The 20,896-nt window shown below is 58.1% G+C and overlaps 2 protein-coding genes across 5 annotated transcripts in view; both read left to right on the plus strand.

Moving 5' to 3' along the window:
- The first annotated feature begins 599 nt into the window (after positions 1–599).
- On the plus strand, positions 600–10,259 carry ZBTB45 (zinc finger and BTB domain containing 45). The gene is made up of 3 exons (XM_072921543.1): positions 600–1,532; positions 6,177–6,424; positions 7,052–10,259. Exons 1-3 carry the CDS (start codon positions 641–643, stop codon positions 7,157–7,159), a joined length of 1,248 nt encoding a protein of 415 aa, XP_072777644.1. The 5' UTR covers positions 600–640; the 3' UTR covers positions 7,160–10,259.
- A 761-nt stretch (positions 10,260–11,020) lies between these two features.
- Positions 11,021–20,896, plus strand: part of TRIM28 (tripartite motif containing 28) — a 28,507-nt gene continuing 18,631 nt past the window's right edge. For all 4 annotated transcript variants that reach the window (XM_072921539.1, XM_072921540.1, XM_072921541.1 and 1 more), the window contains exons 1-4: positions 11,021–11,262; positions 13,099–13,202; positions 13,289–13,421; positions 16,116–16,269. In XM_072921539.1, the coding sequence (XP_072777640.1) occupies positions 11,064–11,262; positions 13,099–13,202; positions 13,289–13,421; positions 16,116–16,269 (590 nt within the window). In that variant the 5' untranslated portion in view covers positions 11,021–11,063. The remainder of the gene's footprint in view (positions 11,263–13,098; positions 13,203–13,288; positions 13,422–16,115; positions 16,270–20,896) is intronic.

Raw genomic sequence — 20,896 nt, forward strand, 5'->3', positions numbered from 1 at the left:
TCCCCACTGTCCCCGTGTCCCATTGTCCCATTGTCACACTGTCTCCATGTCCCACTGACCCCGTGTCACATTGACCCCGTGTCCCACTGTCCACATATCCCATTGTCCCACTGTCCCCGTGTCCTGTTGTCCCACTGTCCCCGTGTCCCCCAGTGTCCCCCCACGTTCCCAGCATCCCGGTGTCCCCCACTAACTCCCGTGTCCTCACTGTCCCCGTGTCCCCGTGTCCCCGTGTCCCCTCTATCCCCGTGTCCCCCAGTGTCCCCCTGTGTTCCCAGTATCCCGTGTCCCCCACTAACTCCTGTGTCCCCTCTGTCTTGGTGTCCCTCTGGGTCCTTTCTGTGACCTCTGTCCCCACTGTCCCCCCCCGTCCCCCTGTGTCCCCCGTGTCCCTGTGTCCCGTTGTCCCCGTGTCCCCTCTGTCCCCCCATCCCCCCGTGTCCCCTCTGTCCCCTCTGTCTCCTCTGTCCCCCCCATCCCCCTGTGTCCCCCCGTGTCCCCCTGTCCCCTCTGTCCCCTTGTGTGCTCGTGTCCCCTCTGTCCCCCCGTCCCCCCATCCCCCCGTGTCCCCTCTGTCCCCACTGTCCCCGTGTCCCTCTGTCCCCTCTGTCCCCCCCGTGTCCCCCCGTGTCCCCAGGCCATGCCCGAGGCGGTGCACTACATCCACCTGCACAACTTCAGCCGCTCGGTGCTGGAGTCGCTGCAGGGCCAGCGCGAGTCCGGTCAGTTCTGCGACGTCACCGTGCGCATCCGCGAGGCGTCGCTGCGCGCCCACCGCTGCGTGCTGGCCGCGGGCAGCCCCTTCTTCCACGACAAGCTGCGCCTGGGCCACTCGGCCATCGAGGTGCCACCCGTGGTGCCCGCGGCCGCCGTGCGCCAGCTGGTCGAGTTCCTGTACAGCGGCAGCCTGGTGGTGGCACAGTCCGAGGCACTGCACATGCTGACGGCCGCCTCGGTGCTGCAGATCAAGACGGTTATTGATGAGTGCACGCAGATCATCTCGCGGGGACGCGGTCCCACCGTGCCACCACCGGTGTCACATCCCCGTAAGGTCACGCCACAACCAGACGGGCCCACGGAACCGGTGGTGGGTGGCCACAGCCGAAAGCAGCGGCAGCCGCTGCGCCGGGCACCCGCGCTCAAGGAGGAGCGCCGCGACACGCCGGGGGACAACGAGGATGATGACAATGAGGAAGAGGATGAAGGTGGCCCTCAGGACGGCGTCCCCGCAGCGCTGGCGCCATTTCCTGGCTCAGACCCTCCGTTTTTTGGCACCCCGGAGGTTTTCACCAATGCTTTCATGCCGCCGTGGCCCGGCGATGGCGGCAGTGCCTTCGGGGCCGAGCATGGACAGGAGGTGACCCCCATGCCGCTGCCACCACCCTATGAAGGGGTTCAGGATGGAGGTGCCAACCCCACACCCGCCCCGGCTGTGCCGCAGCGCCCGCCCCAGGCGCCGCACCAGTGCGGGCACTGCCACAAGAGCTTCAGCTCCCGCAAGAACTACACCAAGCACATGTTCATCCACTCAGGTGAGCGCGCTGCGTGGTGCCTGGGGACATGGGGCAGCGTGGGGACACACCTGGGCAGCGTGGGGACACACCTGGGCAGTGTGGTGGCACATCTGGGGCTTGTGGTGTCAAACCTGAGTCCATGGTGGCACACCTGGGTCCATGGTGACACACCTGGGGCTTGTGGTGGCACACCTGGGGCTTGTGGTGGCACACCTGGGTTCATGGTGGCACACCTGGGGCTTGTGGTGGCACATCTGGGTTCATGGTGACACACCTGGGGCTTGTGGTGGCACATCTGGGTCCATGGTGGCACACCTGGGTCCATGGTGGCACACCTGGGTCTTGTGGTGGCACATCTGGGTCCATGGTGGCACACCTGGGTCCATGGTGGCACATCTGAGTCTTGTGGTGACACATCTGGGTCCATGGTGACACACCTGAGTTCATGGTGACACATCTGGGTCCATGGTGGCACACCTGGGTCCATGGTGACACACCTGGGTCCATGGTGGCACAGCTGGATCCATGGTGACACACCTGGGTCTCACGGTGACACACCTGGGCCTTGTGGTGACACACCTGGGTCCATGGTGGCACACCTGGGTCCATGGTGGCACACCTGGGTCTTGTGGTGACACACCTGGGTCCATGGTGGCACAGCTGGATCCATGGTGGCACACCTGGGTTCATGGTGGCACACCTGGGTTCATGGTGACACATCGGGGTCCATGGTGGCACATCTGGGTTCATGGTGGCACACCTGGGGCTTGTGGTGACACACCTGGGTCCATGGTGGCACAGCTGGGTCCATGGTGGCACACCTGGGTTCATGGTGGCTCACCTGGGTTCATGGTGGCACACCTGGGTCTTGTGGTGGCACATCTGGGTCCATGGTGACACACCTGGGTCCATGGTGGCACACGTGGGTCCATGGTGACACACCTGGGTCCATGGTGGCACACCTGGGGCTTGTGGTGACACATCTGGGTCTTGTGGTGGCACATCTGGGTCCATGGTGGCACACCTGGGTCCATGGTGGCACACCTGGATCCATGGTGACACACCTGGGGCTTGTGGTGATACACCTGGGCAGTGTGGTGACACACCTGGGTCTTGTGGTGGCACATCTGGGTCCATGGTGACACACGTGGGTCCATGGTGGCACATCTGGGTCCATGGTGGCACACCTAGGTTCATGGTGACACACCTGGGTTCATGGTGGCACACCTGGGTCCATGGTGACACACCTGGGTCTCGTGGTGGCACACCTGGGTCCATGGTGACACACCTGGGGCTTGTGGTGGCACACCTGGGTTCATGGTGGCACACCTGGGTCTTGTGGTGGCACACCTGGGTTCATGGTGGCACACCTGGGCAGTGTGGTGGCACACCTGGGGCTTGTGGTGATACATCTGGGGCTTGTGGTGACACATCTGGGTTCATGGTGGCACACATGGGTTCATGGTGACACACCTGGGGCTTGTGGTGACACATCTGGGGCTTGTGGTGATACATCTGGGTGTTGTGGTGACACACCTGGGGCTTGTGGTGACACACCTGGGTCCATGGTGGCACAGCTGGATCCATGGTGGCACACCTGGGTCTCGTGGTGACAAACCTGTGTCCATGGCAACCCTCGGTCGTGCACTGTGTCCATCATCCATGCTTGCCTGGGTCAGTCCCTTGTTGTCCTGTCAGCTGAGCCACATTGACCCACCCTGACCTGTCCTGACCCACCTTGGCCTGTCCTGGCCCACCTTGGCCTGTCCTGGCCCACATTGGCCTGTCCTGGCCCACGTTGTCTGGTCCTGGCCCACCTTGGTCTGTCCTGGCCCACCCTGACCCGTCCTGACCCACCCTGACCTGTCCTGACCCACCCTGACCTGTCCTGACCCACCCTGGCCTGTCCTGGCCCACCCTGACCTGTCCTGACCCACCTTGGCCTGTCCTGGCCCACCCTGACCTGTCCTGACCCACCCTGACCTGTCCTGACCCACCCTGACCTGTCCTGACCCACCTTGACCTGTCCTGACCCACCCTGGCCTGTGCTGACCCACCTTGACCTGTCCTGACCCACCTTGGCCTGTCCTGACCCACCTCGGCCTGTCCTGACCCACATTGGCCTGTCCTGGCCCACCTTGGCCTGTCCTGGCCCACCTTGGCCTGTCCTGACCCACCTTGGCCTGTCCTGACCCACCTCGGCCTGTCCTGACCCACATTGGCCTGTCCTGGCCCACCTTGGCCTGTCCTGGCCCACCTTGGCCTGTCCTGACCCACATTGGCCTGTCCTGGCCCACCTTGGCCTGTCCTGACCCACCTCGGCCTGTCCTGACCCACATTGGCCTGTCCTGGCCCACCTTGGCCTGTCCTGACCCACCCTGACCTGTCCTGACCCACCTTGACTTGGGTTGGTCCTCGTTGATCCACATTGACCCATTTTGACCCATGTTGACCCACATTGACCCATGTTGGCCCGTGTTGACCCACATTGACCCATTTTGGCCTGTGTTGAGCCACATTGATCGATTTTGACCCGTGTTGGCTCGTGTTGACCCACATTGACCCATTTTGGCCCGTGTTGACCCACGTTGATCCATTTTGACCCACATTGACCCATGTTGGCCCGTGTTGACCCACACTGACCCATTTTAGCCCGTGCTGACCCACACTGACCCATTTTGGCCCGTGTTGACCGACATTGACCCATGTTGGCCCGTGTTGACCCATGTTGATCCACTTTGACCCATGTTGACCCACACTGACCCATGTTGGCCCATGTTGACCCACACTGACCCATTTTGGCCCGTGTTGACCTACATTGACCCATGTTGGCCCGTGTTGACCCACATTGACCCATTTTGGCCCATGTTGACCCACATTGACCCATGTTGGCCCGTGTTGACCCACGTTGATCCATTTTGGCCCGTGTTGACTCGTGTTGACCCACGTTGAACCATTTTGACCCATGTTGACCCACACTGACCCATTTTAGCCCGTGCTGACCCACACTGACCCATTTTGGCCCGTGTTGACCCACATTGACCCATGTTGGCCTGTGTTGATCCACATTGATCCATTTTGACCCATGTTGGCCCGTGTTGACCCACACTGACCCATTTTGGCTCGTCTTGACCCACGTTGATCGATTTTGACCCGTGTTGGCTCGTGTTGACCCACATTGACCCATGTTGACCCATGTTGACCCACACTGACCCATTTTAGCCCGTGTTGACCCACATTGACCCATTTTGGCCCGTGTTGACCCACATTGACCCACGTTGATCCATTTTGACCCATGTTGACCCACACTGACCCATGTTGGCCCGTGTTGACCCACATTGACCATTTTGGCCCATGTTGACCCACGTTGATCCATTTTGACCCACACTGACCCATGTTGGCCCGTGTTGACCCACATTGACCCATGTTAGCCTGTGTTGACCCACGTTGACCCATTTTGACCCATGTTGACCCACACTGACCCATGTTGGCCCGTGTTGACCCACATTGACCCATTTTGGCCCGTGTTGACCTACATTGACCCATGTTGGCCCGTGTTGACCCACGTTGATCCATTTTGACCCACACTGACCAGTACCAACCCCCACTGCCCCACACTGCCCCACACTGCCCCACTGTGCCCACTACCCACCCCTGCTGCCCCACACTGCCCCACCCTGCCCCACACTGCCCCACAGTGACCAGTACCAACCCACACTGCCCCACCAGTAGTGACCAGTACCAACCCCTGCTGCCCCCCACTGCCCCACACTGCCCCACTCTGCCCCACCCTGCCCCCCACTGCCCCACACTGCCCCACACTGCCCCACACTGCCCCACACTGCCCCACTCTGCCCCACACTGCCCCACACTGCCCCACACTGCCCCACACTGACCAGTACCAACACACACTGCCCCACAGTGACCAGTACCAACCCACAGTACCCCACCAGTAGTGACCAGTACCAACCCCACACTGCCCCACACTGCCCCACACTGCCCCACACTGCCCCACACTGCCCCACACTGACCAGTACCAACACACACTGCCCCACAGTGACCAGTACCAACCCACAGTACCCCACCAGTAGTGACCAGTACCAACCCCACACTGCCCCACACTGCCCCACACTGCCCCACACTGCCCCACACTGCCCACTACCCACCCACTCTGCCCCACAGTGACCAGTACCAACCCCTGCTGCCCCCCACTGCCCCACACTGCCCCACTCTGCCCACTACCCACCCACACTGCCCCACAGTAACCAGTACCAACCCACACTACCCCACCAGTAGTGACCAGTACCAACCCCTGCTGCCCCACACTGCCCCACACTGCCCCACTCTGCCCCACACTGCCCCACTCTGCCCCACACTGCCCCACACTGCCCCACACTGCCCCACACTGCCCCACAGTGACCAGTACCAACCCAAACTGCCCCACAGTGACCAGTACCAACCCACAGTACCCCACCAGTAGTGACCAGTACCAACCCCACACTGCCCCACACTGCCCCACACTGCCCCACACTGCCCCACTGTGCCCCACACTGCCCCACACTGCCCCACACTGCCCCCCACTGCCCCACCCTGCCCCACAGTGCCCACTCCCCACCCCCGCTGCCCCACAGCGGCTCCACCTGCCCCGTTTTGTCTCCGCAGGCGAGAAGCCCCACCAGTGCTCCATCTGCTGGCGCTCCTTCTCGCTCCGGGACTACCTGCTGAAGCACATGGTGACCCACACGGGCGTGCGCGCCTTCCAGTGCGCCGTGTGCTGCAAGCGCTTCACGCAGAAGAGCTCGCTGAATGTCCACATGCGCACGCACCGCCAAGAGCGCTTCCAGTGCCGCCTCTGCGCCAAGGGCTTCTCCCACCGCACCCTCCTGGAGCGCCACGCCGCCGCCGCCCACGCCGCGACACCGCCGGGGACACCGCCGGGGCCACCACCACCAGGGCCACCACCAGGGCCACCAGCAGGGCCACCACCGGGGTTACCACCAGGGCCACCATTAGGGTTACCGCCACCAGGGCCATCATTGGGGTTATCACCAGGGCCACCACCAGGGCCACCACAGGGGCCACCATCGGGGTTACCTCCACCAGGGCCACCACCGGGGTTACCACCAGGGCCACCACAGGGGTTACCGCCACCGGGGCCACCAATAGGGTTACCACCGGGGCCACCACCGGGGCCACCATTGGGGTTACCGCCACCGGGACCACCACCAGGGCCACCACCAGGGCCACCACCGGGGTTACCACCAGGGCCACCAGCAGGGCCACCATTAGGGTCACCACTGGGGTTACCACCAGGGCCACCACCGGGGTTACCACCAGGGCCACCACAGGGGCCACCACCGGGGTTACCACCAGGACCACCAGCAGGGCCACCACCGGCGTTACCACCAGGACCACCACCAGGGCCACCACCAGGGCCACCACCAGGGCCACCATTGGGGTTACCACCAGGGTCACCAGCAGGGTTACCACCGGGGCCACCACCGGCGTTACCACCGGGGCCACCATTAGGGTTACCACCAGGGCCACCACCGGGGCCACCACCAGGGCCACCACCAGGGCCACCAGAGCCTGGGCTGGGCGTGTGGCCGGAGGTGGCGGGCGCCGGCCCCGCTCCCATGGCGTGAGGAGGGGTCCCTGCCCCTGGAAGGGCCTGGAGGAAGGTCCTGGGGGCTCCTCGGTGCCCACGGGCCTGGTGGAGCGCCCGGGGTGACGCCTGGAGCTGGAGGAGGCGGCCGAGGTGTTCCCGTGGGATTCGGGAGCTGTGGGGACGCTCCCGGTGGCAGGAGAAGGGAGTGGAGAACCCCAGCGGGGACGTGGGGAACGCCGCGAGCAGCACCGGGATCACGGAGCAAATCCTGCCGGGACTGTGCCGGGGCAGCCGGAGGAGTCCTGGAGGAGGTGGGTGGTGGCCAAGGTGGCGGCGCCAAGGGCAAACGGAGCCCGGGTGGCTCTGGTGGCTCTGGTGGCTCTGGTGGTGGGATGATGACATCATTGACACGATGGGATCTCCGGAATGTTCTGGAACTGAGCTGGGCACAGGGGTTGGATGGATAAACCCGTGACCAGACATGGAGATGCTCGGAGAGCTGGATGAGGGTGATAACCTGATGGGACTTCTGGAACGTTCTGGAACTGAGTCAGACATGGGTGTTGGATCAATAAACCACACCGTGACCGGCTGTGGAGATGCTCGGAGAGCTGGACAATGCGGTGCTGACCTGATGGGACTCCTGGAACGTTCTGGAACTGAGCCGGGCACGGGGGTTGGATGGATAAACCACGCCATGAGTGGCCATGGAGATGCTCGGAGAGTTGGATCAGGGTGATGACCTGATGGGACTGCTGGAGTGTCAGGGTGATGGCATCATTGAGCTGATGGGACCACTGGAACGTTCTGGAACTGAGTTGGGGATGGGGATTGGATGGATAAACCACACCATGAGTGGCCATGGAGATGCTCGGAGAGCTGGATGAGGGTGATGACCTGATGGGACTTCTGGAATGTCAGGATGATGTCATTGAGCTGATGGGACCACCGGAACGTTCTGGAGCGTAGTTGGGGATGGGGATTGGATGGATAAACCACGCCGTGACCAGCCATGGAGATGCTCGGACAGCTGGATGAGGGCGATGACCTGATGGGACTCCTGGAACGTTCTGGAACTGAGCTGCGCACGGGGGTTGGACGGATAAACCACGCCGTGACCAGCCATGGAGATGCTCAGAGAGCTGGACAATGCAGGTGATGACCCGATGGGACCCCCGGAACGTTCTGGAACTGAGCCGGGCATAGGGGTTGGATCAATAAACCACACCGTGACCGCTGTGGAGATGCTCGGAGGGCTGGACAATGCGGTGCTGACCTGATGGGACCCCTGGAATGTTCTGGAACTGAGTTGGGGATGGAGATTGGATGGATAAACCACACCGTGACCAGCCATGGAGATGCTCGGAGAGCTGGACAATGCAGGTGATGACCTGATGGGACCCCTGGAATGTTCTGGAACTGAGTCAGACACGGGTGTTGGATCAATAAACCACACCATGACCGGCTGTGGAGATGCTCAGAGGGCTGGGTCAGGGTGATGGTATCATTGAGCTGATGGGACTCCTGGAATGTTCTGGAACTGAGCTGGGCACGGGGGTTGGATGGATGAACCACGCCGTGACCAGCCATGGAGATGCTTGGAGAGCTGGACAAGGGTGATGACCTGATGAGACTCCTGGAATGTCAGGATGATGTCATTGAGCTGATGGGAGCACCGGAACGTTCTGGAACTGAGCTGGGCATGGAGATTGGATGGATAAACCACACCGTGACCGGCTGTGGAGATGCTCGGAGAGCTGGACAATGCAGGTGATGACCTGATGGGACTCCCGGAACATTCTGGAACTGAGCTGGGCACGGGGATTGGACGGATGAACTACGCCGTGACCAGCCATGGAGATGCTCGGACAGCTGGATGAGGGCGATGACCTGATGAGACCACCGGAATGTTCTGGAACTGAGTTGGGGATGGGTATTGGATGGATAAACCACACCGTGATCAGCCATGGAGATGCTCGGAGAGCTGGATCAGGGCGATGACCTGATGGGACCCCCGGAACGTTCTGGAACTGAGTTGGGCATGGGGGTTGGATGGATAAACCACGCCATGAGTGGCCGTGGAGATGCTCAGAGGGCTGGACGATGCGGTGCTGACCTGATGGGACCCCCGGAACGTTCTGGAACTGAGCCAGGCACGGGTGTTGGATCAATAAACCACGACTGGCAGTGGAGATGCTTGGAGAGCTGGACAAGGGTGATGACCTGATGTGACCCCCGGAATGTTCTGGAACTGAGCCGGGCACGGGGGTTGGATCAATAAACCACACCGTGACCGGCCGTGGAGATGCTTGGAGAGCTGGATGAGGGTGATGACCTTATGGGACCCCCGGAATGTTCTGGAACTGAGCCAGACACAGGGGTTGGATCAATAAACCACACCGTGATGTTCTGGAATGTTCTGGAACTGAGCCAGATACGGGGGTTGGATCAATAAACCACACCGTGACCGGCTGTGGAGATGCTCAGAGGGCTGGACGATCCGGTGCTGACCTGATGGACCCCCCGGAACGTTCTGGAACTGAGCCAGACACGGGTGTTGGATCAATAAACCACACCGTGACCGGCTGTGGAGATGTTCGGAGGGCTGGACAATGCAGGTGATGACCTGATGGGACCCCCGGAACGTTCTGGAACTGAGCTGGGGATGGGGGTTGGATGGATAAACCACGCCATGAGTGGCCGTGGAGATGCTTGGAGAGTGTGATCAGGGTGATGACCTGATGGGACCCCCGGAACGTTCTGGAACTGAGCTGGGCACGGGGGTTGGATGGATAAAGCACACCGTGACCGGCCGTGGAGATGCTCGGAGAGCTGGATGAGGGTGATGACCTGATGAGACTCCTGGAATGTCAGGATGATGTCATTGAGCTGATGGGACCACCGGAACGTTCTGGAACTGAGTTGGGGATGGGATTGGATGGATAAACCACACCGTGATTGGCCATGGAGATGCTCGGAGAGCTGGATGAGGGTGATGACCTGATGGGACCCCCAGAATGTTCTGGAACTGAGCCAGACACGGGGGTTGGATCAATAAAGCACACCGTGATGTTCTGGAATGTTCTGGAATTGAACCAGATACGGGTGTTGGATCAATAAACCACACCGTGACCGGCTGTGGAGATGCTCAGAGAGCTGGATGATGCGGTGCTGACCTGATAGAACCCCCAGAATGTTCTGGAATCCCAGTGATCCCAGTAATTCCCAGTGATTCCCCCATAATCCCATTAATACCCAGTAATTCCCAGTAACCCCCAGTAATTCCCAGTAACCTCCAGTAACCCCCAGTGATCCCAGTAATTCCCAGTGACCCCCAGTGATCCCAGTAATTCCCAGTAACCTCCAGTGATCCCAATAAGTCCTACTGATCCCAGTGATCCCCCATGATCCCATTAATCCCCAGTACTCCCAGTGACCTGCAGCGATCCCAGTGATCCCCCATGATCCCATTTATCCCCAGTGACCCGCAGCGATCCCAGTAATTCCCATTGATCCCATTAATCCCCAGTAACTCCCAGTACTCCCAGTCCCCTCCCGGTTCTGCTCCTCATTGGTTTGTCCACCTGTCAATCACAGCCTCAGCCCCGCCTTCCCGCTGAGCGCCGTTGCCGATTGGCCCCTTCGCCCAAGAAGTCCCCGCCTTCCCTGAGTACTTCAGCCGCTGATTGGTTCTGCTGCGGCCGCTCTGCGCGCTGATTGGCCCGTTTGCGTGCACGCGCCGGAGCCCTCTTCCCTCCCTTTCTTTCCCGCCTGCTCCTCTCCCATTGGTCTAGCGCACTGTCAATCTGCGCTAATCCCCGCCCCTGTTTTCCTATTGGCTGTCTGCGCTGTCAATCGGGCGCGGCGGGCTGTGATTGGCGGCGCGGCGCGGCGGGGCGGGAGCGGGCGGCCGTGCCGGTCGTGAGGGGGACGCGGCCGCCATGTCGGAGCCGGAGGCGGCGGCACCGGGCGGCGGCCCCGGGGCGAAGGGAGCGGCGCTGCCGGAGCCGCCGGGGCCGCTGGAGCTCTGCGGCGCCTGCCGGGAGCGCCTGAGCCCCCGGCGGGAGCCGCGGCTGCTGCCCTGCCTGCACTCCGTGTGCCGCGGCTGCCTGGGGACCGCGCCGGGCGGCGACGCGCAGGGTGAGGGCAGCGCTGGGAGCGGCTGGGGGGTACTGGGGGGTGCTGGGATCACTGGGCTGTGCAGGACACTGGGGGTTACTGGGAGCACTGGGATCACTGGGCTGTGCGGGACACTGGGGGTTACTGGGAGCACTGGGATCACCGGGCTGTACAGGACACTGGGAGTTACTGGGAGCACTGGGATCACTGGGATCACTGGGTTGTGCAGGACACTGGGGGTTACTGGGAGTTACTGGGAGTCACTGGGAGCACTGGGAGTTACTGGGAGCACTGGGATCACTGGGTTGTGCGGGACACTGGAGGTTACTGGGAACACTGGGAGTTACTGGGATCACTGGGAGTTACTGGGATCACTGGGCTGTGCAGGACACTGGGGGTTACTGGGAGCACTGGGAGTTACTGGGAGTACTGGGATCACTGGGCTGTACAGGACACTGGGGGTTACTGGGAGCACTGGGATCACTGGGCTGTGCAGGACACTGGAGGTTACTGGGAGCACTGGGAGCACTGGGCTGTGCAGGACACTGGGGGTTACTGGGAGCACTGGGAGCACTGGGCTGTGCAGGACACTGGGGGTTACTGGGAGCACTGGGAGCACTGGGATCACTGGGCTGTGCAGGACACTGGGGGTTACTGGGAACACTGGGAGTTACTGGGATCACTGGGCTGTGCAGGACACTGGGGGTTACTGGGAACACTGGGAGCACTGGGCTGTGCAGGACACTGGGAGTTACTGGGATCACTGGGCTGTGCAGGACACTGGGGGTTACTGGGAGCACTGGGATTACTGGGATCAGTGGTGGTTACTGGGGTCACTGGGATCACGGGTGGTCCATGGTGCTTTTGGGGTTACTGGGAGCATTGGGAGTTACTGGGAGCACTGGGATCACTGGGCTGTGCAGGACATTGGGAGTTACTGGGAGCACTGGGAGTTACTGGGATCACTGGGCTGTGCAGGACACTGAGGGTTACTGGGAGCACTGGGAGTTACTGGGATCACTGGGCTGTGCGGGACACTGGGCTGTGCAGGACACTGAGGGTTACTGGGTTGTACAGGACACTGGGAGTTACTGGGAGCACTGGGAGTTACTGGGATCACTGGGTTGTGCGGGACACTGGGAGTTACTGGGAGCACTGGGATCACTGGGCTGTGCAGGACACGGGGAGTTACTGGGATCACTGGTGGTGGGTGATGTCTTTGGGTGTTACTGGGATCACTGGGGGTTACTGGGAGCACTGGGATTTGCTGGGTTGTGCAGGACACTGGGAGTTACTGGGAACACTGGGATTTGCTGGGTTGTGCAGGACACTGGGAGTTACTGGGATCAGTGGTGGTTACTGGGGTCACTGGGATCACTGGTGGTCCATGGTGTTTTTTGGGTTACTGGGATCCCTGGGAGTTACTGGGAGCACTGGGTTGTGCAGGACACTGAGGGTTACTGGGAGCACTGGGAGCACTGGGCTGTGCAGGACACTGTGGGTTACTGGGATCAGTGGTGGTTACTGGGATCACTGGGGTGCTACAGGAGTTCCTGGAGCTCTGTGGGGAGGGGACAGCCCTGTTACCCCCCAGGGGACGCTGTGACCCTGCTGTGGCCTGGTCCCCTCCTTGGGGACACCGACCCCGCTGTCACCGTCCCCCTCCCGGGGTGGCTTTGGTGGCTCCGGGGACCTCCCTGAGGTGGCCCTGGGGCTCCGTTTTGGGGGTGCCCAGCCCCCAGCCCGCTCCTGAGCCAGCGTTTGGTGGCACAGGAGGTGACAGGGAGGCCATGGAGTGACTGTGTCCCCTCTGTGTCCCCTCTGTGTCCCCTCTGTGTCCCCTCTGTGTCCCCGCAGCCCCCGAGTGCCCCGTGTGCCACCAGCCGTGTCCCCTGGGTGACATCATGGAGAACTTCTTCCTGCAGGACAGCGGGGTGGGCACAGCACCGGCCAGTAAGCAGGTACCGCCTCCTCTTTAGCGTTAATTAGCGCTAATTAGCGCTGGCCGGGGCCGAGGCACAGCCCCCAGCGTGTCCCTTGTCCCCAGAGCTGCACCAGCTGCGAGGACAACGCGGCGGCCACCAGCTTCTGCCTGGAGTGCGCCGAGCCGCTGTGCGACACCTGCGTGGAGGCCCACCAGAGGGTCAGGTACACCCGGGAGCACAGCGTGCAGCCCCTGGGTGAGTGCTGCCACCGCCTGTGTCACCTGTGTCACCCGTGTCACCCGTGTCACCTCTGTCACCCGTGTCACCTCCCGTCACCTCCTGTCCGTGCCTGTCACCAGGTGTGACGCTGTCAGCGGCTCCGTGCCAGTGCCATTCCTGGTTCTGTTCCCAGCCCCATTCCCTGTGCCATCCCAGCCCCATTCCCGGTGCCATTCTCGTGTTCCCTTGGTGCCATCCCAGCCCCATTCCTGGTGCCATCCCAGCCCCATTCCCGGTGCCATCCCAGCCCCATTCCCGGTGCCATCCCAGCGCCATTCTCAGTGCCATCCCAGCCCCATTCCTGGTGCCATCCCAGCCCCATTCCTGGTGCCATCCCAGCCCCATTCCCGGTGCCATCCCAGCCCCATTCCCAGTGCCATCCCAGCCCCATTCCCGGTGCCATCCCAGCCCCATTCCCGGTGCCATTCCCGGTGCCATCCCAGCCCCATTCCTGGTGCCATCCCAACCCCATTCCCGGTGCCATCCCAGCCCCATTCCTGGTGCCATCCCAGCCCCATTCCCGGTGCCATCCCAGCCCCATTCCCGGTGCCATCCCAGCCCCATTCCCGGTGCCATTCCCGGTGCCATCCCAGCCCCATTCCTGGTGCCATCCCAGCCCCATTCCCGGTGCCATCCCAGCCCCATTCCTGGTGCCATCCCAGCCCCATTCCCGGTGCCATTCCTGGTGCCATCCCAGTCTCGTTCCTTGTGCCATCACCCCATCCCCATTCCCAGCACTGTTCCCTGTGGCACCCCATTCCCATTGCCCCGTTCCTGTTACCATTCCCAATCTCCCATTCCCATTCCCATTTTCCCGTTCTCCCATTCCCATTCCAGTTCTCCCACTCCCATTCCCGTTCCCCCATTCCCACTCCCCCACTCCCATTCCCGTTCCCCCATTCCTGTTCTCATTTCCCCATTCCCATTCCCCCATTCTCCCATTGCCATTTCCCCATTCCCATTCCCCCATTCCCGTTCCCTCATTCCCATTGCCATTTTCCCATTCCCCCATTCCCATTCCCCCTTCCTATTCCCCCTTCCCATTCTCCCATTCCCATTCTGATTCCCATTTTCCCATTCCCCCATTCCATTTCCATTTCCCTATTCCTCATTCTCCCATTCCCATTCTGATTCCCATTCCCCCATTGCCATTTCCCCATTCCCATTCCCCCATTCCCGTTCCCTCATTCCAATTGCCATTTTCCCATTCCCCCATTCCCATTCCCCCTTCCTATTCCCCCTTCCCATTCTCCTATTCCCATTCTGATTCCCATTCCCCCATTCCCATTCCCCCATTCCCGTTCCCCCATTCCCGTTCCCTCATTCCCATTGCCATTTTCCCATTCCCCCATTCCCATTCTCCCTTCCTATTCCCCCTTCCCATTCTCCCATTCCCATTCTGATTCCCATTCCCCCATTCCCATTCCCCCATTCCCATTCTGATTCCCATTCCCCCATTCCATTCCCATTTCCCCATTCCTCATTCTCATTCCCATTCTATTTCCCATTCCCCCATTCCCATTCCCCCATTCCATTCCCATTTCCTTATTCCTCATTCTCTCATTCCCATTCTGATTCCCATTCCCCCATTCCCATTCCCCCATTCCATTCCCATTTCCCCATTCCTCATTCTCTCATTCCCATTCTATTTCCCATTCCTGTCTTCTTTATCTGCTTTCAAAATGCTTTCCCATGTTCCCATGTTCCTATTCCCCCATTCCCACATTCCCGTCTCCCCGCAGGCTCTCCGGCCGTTCCCGTTCCCGTTCCCATTCCCACATTCCCGTCTCTCCCAGGCTCTCCGGCCGTTCCCGTTCCCGTTCCCATTCCCACATTCCCGTCTCCCCGCAGGCTCTCCGGCCGTTCCCGTTCCCGTTCCCATTCCCACATTCCCGTCTCCCCGCAGGCTCTCCGGCCGTTCCCATTCCCACATTCCCGTCTCTCCCAGGCTCTCCGGCCGTTCCCGTTCCCATTCCCGTTCCCATTCCCATTCCCATTCCCATTCCCACATTCCCGTCTCCCCGCAGGCTCTCCGGCCGTTCCCGTTCCCGTTCCCGTTCCCGTTCCCGTTCCCATTCCCACATTCCCGTCTCTCCCAGGCTCTCCGGCCGTTCCCGTTCCCATTCCCATTCCCACATTCCCGTCTCTCCCAGGCTCTCCGGCCGTTCCCATTCCCACATTCCCGTCTCCCCGCAGGCTCTCCGGCCGTTCCCATTCCCGTTCCCGTTCCCATTCCCACATTCCCGTCTCTCCCAGGCTCTCCGGCCGTTCCCGTTCCCATTCCCACATTCCCGTCTCTCCCAGGCTCTCCGGCCGTTCCCGTTCCCGTTCCCGTTCCCATTCCCACATTCCCATTCCCACATTCCCGTCTCCCCGCAGGCTCTCCGGCCGTTCCCATTCCCATTCCCATTCCCGTTCCCATTCCCATTCCCATTCCCACATTCCCGTCTCCCCGCAGGCTCTCCGGCCGTTCCCGTTCCCGTTCCCATTCCCACATTCCCGTCTCTCCCAGGCTCTCCGGCCGTTCCCGTTCCCATTCCCATTCCCATTCTCATTCCCATTCCCATTCCCACATTCCCGTCTCTCCCAGGCTCTCCGGCCGTTCCCGTTCCCGTTCCCGTTCCCATTCCCACATTCCCGTTCCCATTCCCACATTCCCGTCTCTCCCAGGCTCTCCGGCCGTTCCCGTTCCCGTTCCCGCAGCGGCGTCTCCGTTCCCGGGGCCGTGCCCGGCGCACCCGTCGCAGCCGCTGTCGCTGTTCTGCAGCGCCTGCGACCGCCTCACCTGCGCAGAGTGTCACCGGGGCCCGCACCGCGCCCACCCGTGAGTGTCCCCCTCGTTAGCACTCATTAGTTAATTAGCACCACACTGTGCCCACCCGTGAGTGCCCGCCTCGTTAGCGCTCATTAGATAATTAGCACCGTGCCTTGTTAGTGCTCATTACAATATTAGCAATGCACTGTGCCCACCCGTGAGTGCCCGCCTCGTTAGCGCTCATTAGATAATTAGCACCGTGCCTTGTTAGTGCTCATTACAATATTAGCAGTGCACCGCGCCCACCCGTGAGTGCCCGCCTCGTTAGCGCTCATTAGATAATTAGCACCGCACTGTGTCCACCCCTGAGTGCTGTTAGTGCTCATTAGTGCTCATTAGTGCTCATTAGATAATTAGCACCGCACTGCGCCCACCCCTGAGTGCTATTAGTGCTCATTAGCTCTCATTAGCTAATTAGCACCGCACTGCGCCCACCCGTGAGTGCAGTTAGTGCTCATTAGTGCTCATTAGTGCTCATTAGTGCTCATTAGTGCTCATTAGATAATTAGCACCACACCATGCCCACCTGTTAGTGCTCATTAGTGCTCATTAGTGCTCATTAGCGCTCATTAGGTAATTAGCACCGCACTGCGCCCACCCGTGAGTGTCCACCTTGTTAGCGCTCATTAGCTAATTAGCACTGCAGTGCGCCCACCCATGAGTGCTGTTAGTGCTCATTAGTGCTCATTAGTGCTCATTAGATAATTAGCACCCCACCATGCCCACCCCTGAGTGCTGTTAGTGCTCATTAGTGCTCATTAGTACTCATTAGATAATTAGCACCGCACTGCGCCCACCCGTGAGTGCTGTTAGTGCTCATTAGTGCTCATTAGCGCTCATTAGATAATTAGCACTGCACTGGCCCACCCGTGAGTGCTGTTAGTGCTCATTAGTGCTCATTAGTGCTCATTAGTGCTCATTAGTGCTCATTAGTGCTCATTAGTGCTCATTAGTGCTCATTAGTGCTCATTAGCGCTCATTAGCACTCATTAGATAATTAGCACCGCACCACACCCACCCGTGAGTGCCTAGTGCTCATTAACACTCATTAGCTAATTAGCTAATTAGCACGGCACCCACGCCCACCCGTGAGTGCCCATTAGAGCTCATTAACGCTTGTTAGATAATTAGCACTGCACCGTGTTCACCCGTGAGTACCTGCCTCCTTAGCGCTCGTTAACGCTTGTTAGCTAATTAGGACCGCACTTCCCAGGAGTGCTGCACCTCGTTAGTGTTCATTAGCTAATTAGCACCCACCCGTGAGTGCCACGCCTCATTAGCATTCCTCAGCTAATTAGCAACCACCAGTGAGTGCCTGCATGCCTCCTTAGAGCTAATTAGCTAATTAGCACAGTGACCACCTGTGAGTGCCTGCATGCCTCATTAGTGCTGATTAGCACTGCCCTGTGACCCATTAGTGCTAATTAGCACTGTGCCCACCTGTGAGTGCTTGCATACCTCATTAACACTAATTAGCACCACGACCACCTGTGAGTGCCTTCATGCCTCATTAGTGCTAATTAGTGCCATGACCACCCATGAGTTTCATGCCTCATTAGTGCTAATTAGCACAGTGACCACCCGTGAGTGCCTCATTAGTGCTAATTAGCACCATGACCACCTGTGAGTGCCTCATTAGCGTTAATTGGCACTGTGACCACCTGTAGAGCCTCATTAGCGCTAATTAGCACTGTGACCACCTATGAGTTCCTCATTAGCGCTAATTAGCACTGTGACCACCCATGAGTGCCTCATTAGCGCTAATTAGCACTGTGATCACCTATGAGTTCCTCATTAGTGCTAATTAGCACAGTGACCACCTGTAGTGCCTCATTAGCGCTAATTAGCACAGTGACCACCAATATACCTCATTAGCGCTAATTAGCACCGTGACCACCTGTGAGTGCCTCATTAGCACTAATTAGCACAATGACCATCCCTGAGTGCCTCATTAGCACTAATTAGCACAATGACCATCCCTGAGTGCCTCATTAGCACTAATTAGCACCGTAACCACCTGTGAGTGCCTCATTAGCGTTAATTGGCACTGTGAGCACCTGTAGAGCCTCATTAGTGCTAATTAGCACTGTGACCATCCATAAGTGCTGGTTAATTACTCCTGTTAATTAAAATTACTGGTTTTATCACTGATTTTATTAAAGCTCGTTAGTGGGGCAGGTGCTGAAGGGTTGGGAAAGGCGAGCATTAATTAGCAGAGCGGGTGTGGCTTGAACCAGAACGAGCTAATTAATGACTAATTAATGGCTGATGAATTGGTTGTTTAAATTAATTTCTTTTTTAATTAATCTTAGTTGGGTTTTCTTTACGGCTTTGCTGGTTTTTAATTGGTCAAACTTCTGAGGCAATTAATGAGTGTTTTGATTGCTTAGCTGGGGACATATTTAATTAGCTTGATTGTCTTATTAATTAGCTCATTTACATGGTCGTTAATGGCACAAAAAGCAGTTTTGATGGGTAAGATCTAATTGGATTAATGAAATTAGTGTAATTAGTGATTAAATTACAGGATCTGTTACCTGGAGTATCTCATTAACTAAAAACCCTTAATTCACTAATTGAATTAATTAAATAACTGATGCTTAATGAAGATTAATTAGCTTATTAATGGGTAATGAGCTAAGAAACTTACTTTTCTTTTTTTCTCCCCTTTTCTCTCATTTTTTTCTCCCCTTTTCTGCCCCATTTCCCCCTTTTTCCTTTTCCCTTTTTCCTTCCCCCTTTTTCCTTTTCCCTTTTTTCCTTTTTTCCTTTTTTCCTTTTCCTCTTTTCCCTTTTTTAATTTTCTCTTTTCCTCCCATTTTCTCCTCCATTTTCTCCCCGTTTCTCCCTGTTTTTCCCCATTTCCCCCATTTTTCCCTGTTCCTTCCCATGCTTTTTCCCATTTCTCCTGATTCCCCCATTTTTCCCCATTTTCCCCATTTCTCCATTTCTTCCCCCCATTTCCCCCCATTTCTCCCTCTTTTCCCCTTTTTTGCTGTTTCCTCCTCATTTTCCCTATGTTTCTCCCCATTTTTACCCTTTTTCCCTTTGTTTTTCCCCATTTCCCCCATTTTCCACCCATTTTCCCATTCCCCCCACGTTTCCCCCCCACTTCTCCCCACTTTTCCCATGTTTTCCCCACGTTTTTCCTCGTTTTCCCCACGTTTTTCCCCGTTTTCCCCACGTTTTTCCCCATTTTCCCCATGTTTCGCCCCATTTCCCTCCATTTCCCACCCTTTTCCCCCACTTCCCCCTTATTTCTCCTCATTTCTCCCCATTTCCCTGTTTCTACCTGTTCCTCCCCGTTTTTCCCATGTTTTTCCTCATTTTCCCTATTTCCCCCATTTCCCCTCATTTTCCCCATATTTTTCCCTATTTCCCCCTGTTTTTCCCCATTTCTCCCCATTGTACCCCCATTTCCCCCCACTTCTCCCATTTTCCCCACGTTTTTCCGAATTCCTCCCCATTTCCCCCGTTTTTCCCTTTTTCCCATTTTCCCCGTTTCCCCCCACTTCTCCCCACTTTTCCCATGTTTTCCCCACGTTTTTCCCCATTTTCCCCATGTTTCACCCCATTTCCCTCCATTTCTCGCCCTTTTCCCCAATTTCCACCTTATTTCTCCTCATTTCTCCCCATTTCCCTGTTTTTCCCTGTTCCTCCCCATTTTCCCATGTTTTTCTCCATTTTCCCTATTTCCCCCATTTCCCCCATGTTTTTCCCCATGTTTTTCCCCATTTCCCCCATTTCCCCCCATTCCTCCCCATTTTCCCCATGTTTTCACCCATGTTTACCCCGTTTTTCCCATGTTTTTCTCCGTTTTCCCTATTTCCCCCATTTTCCCCATGTTTTTCCCCATTTCCCCCCAATTCTCCCCATTTCCCCATATTTTTCCCCATTTCTCCCCATTTCCCCCTATTTTTCCCCATTTCTCCCCATTTTCCCCATGTTTTCACCCATGTTTACCCCGTTTTTCCCATGTTTTTCCCCATTTCTCCCCATTTTACCCCCATTTCCCCCCACTTCTCCCATTTTCCCCATGTTTTTCCCCATTCCTCCCCATTTTCCACCTGTTTTTTCCCTTTTTTCCCATTTTCCCCGTTTCCCCCCACTTCTCCCCATTTTTCCCCGTTTTCCCCATGTTTCGCCCCATTTCCCGCCCTTTTCCCCCATTTCCCCCTTATTTCTCCTCATTTCTCCCCATTTCCCTGTTTCTCCCTGTTCCTCCCCATTTTTCCCATGTTTTTCTCCATTTTCCCTATTTCCCCCATTTCCCCTCATTTTCCCCATGTTTTTCCCCATTTCCCCTGTTTCCCCCCAATTCTCCCCATTTCCCCATGTTTTTCCCCATTTCTCCCCATTTCCCCCTATTTTCCCCCATTCCTCCCCATTTTACCCATGTTTTCACCCATGTTTACCCCATTTCCCACACGTTTTTCCCCATTCCTCCCCATTTTCCCCATTCCTCCTCATTTTCCCCGTTTTTTCCCTTTTTCCCATTTTCCCCGTTTCCCCCCACTTCTCCCCACTTTTCCCATGTTTTCGCCACGTTTTTCCCCGTTTTCCCCATGTTTCGCCCCATTCCCCCCCTTTTCCCCCATTTCCACCTTATTTCTCCTCATTTCTCCCCATTTCCCTG

Source organism: Taeniopygia guttata, chromosome 37, assembly GCF_048771995.1.
Source record: "Taeniopygia guttata chromosome 37, bTaeGut7.mat, whole genome shotgun sequence".
NCBI classification, from domain to species: domain Eukaryota; kingdom Metazoa; phylum Chordata; class Aves; order Passeriformes; family Estrildidae; genus Taeniopygia; species Taeniopygia guttata.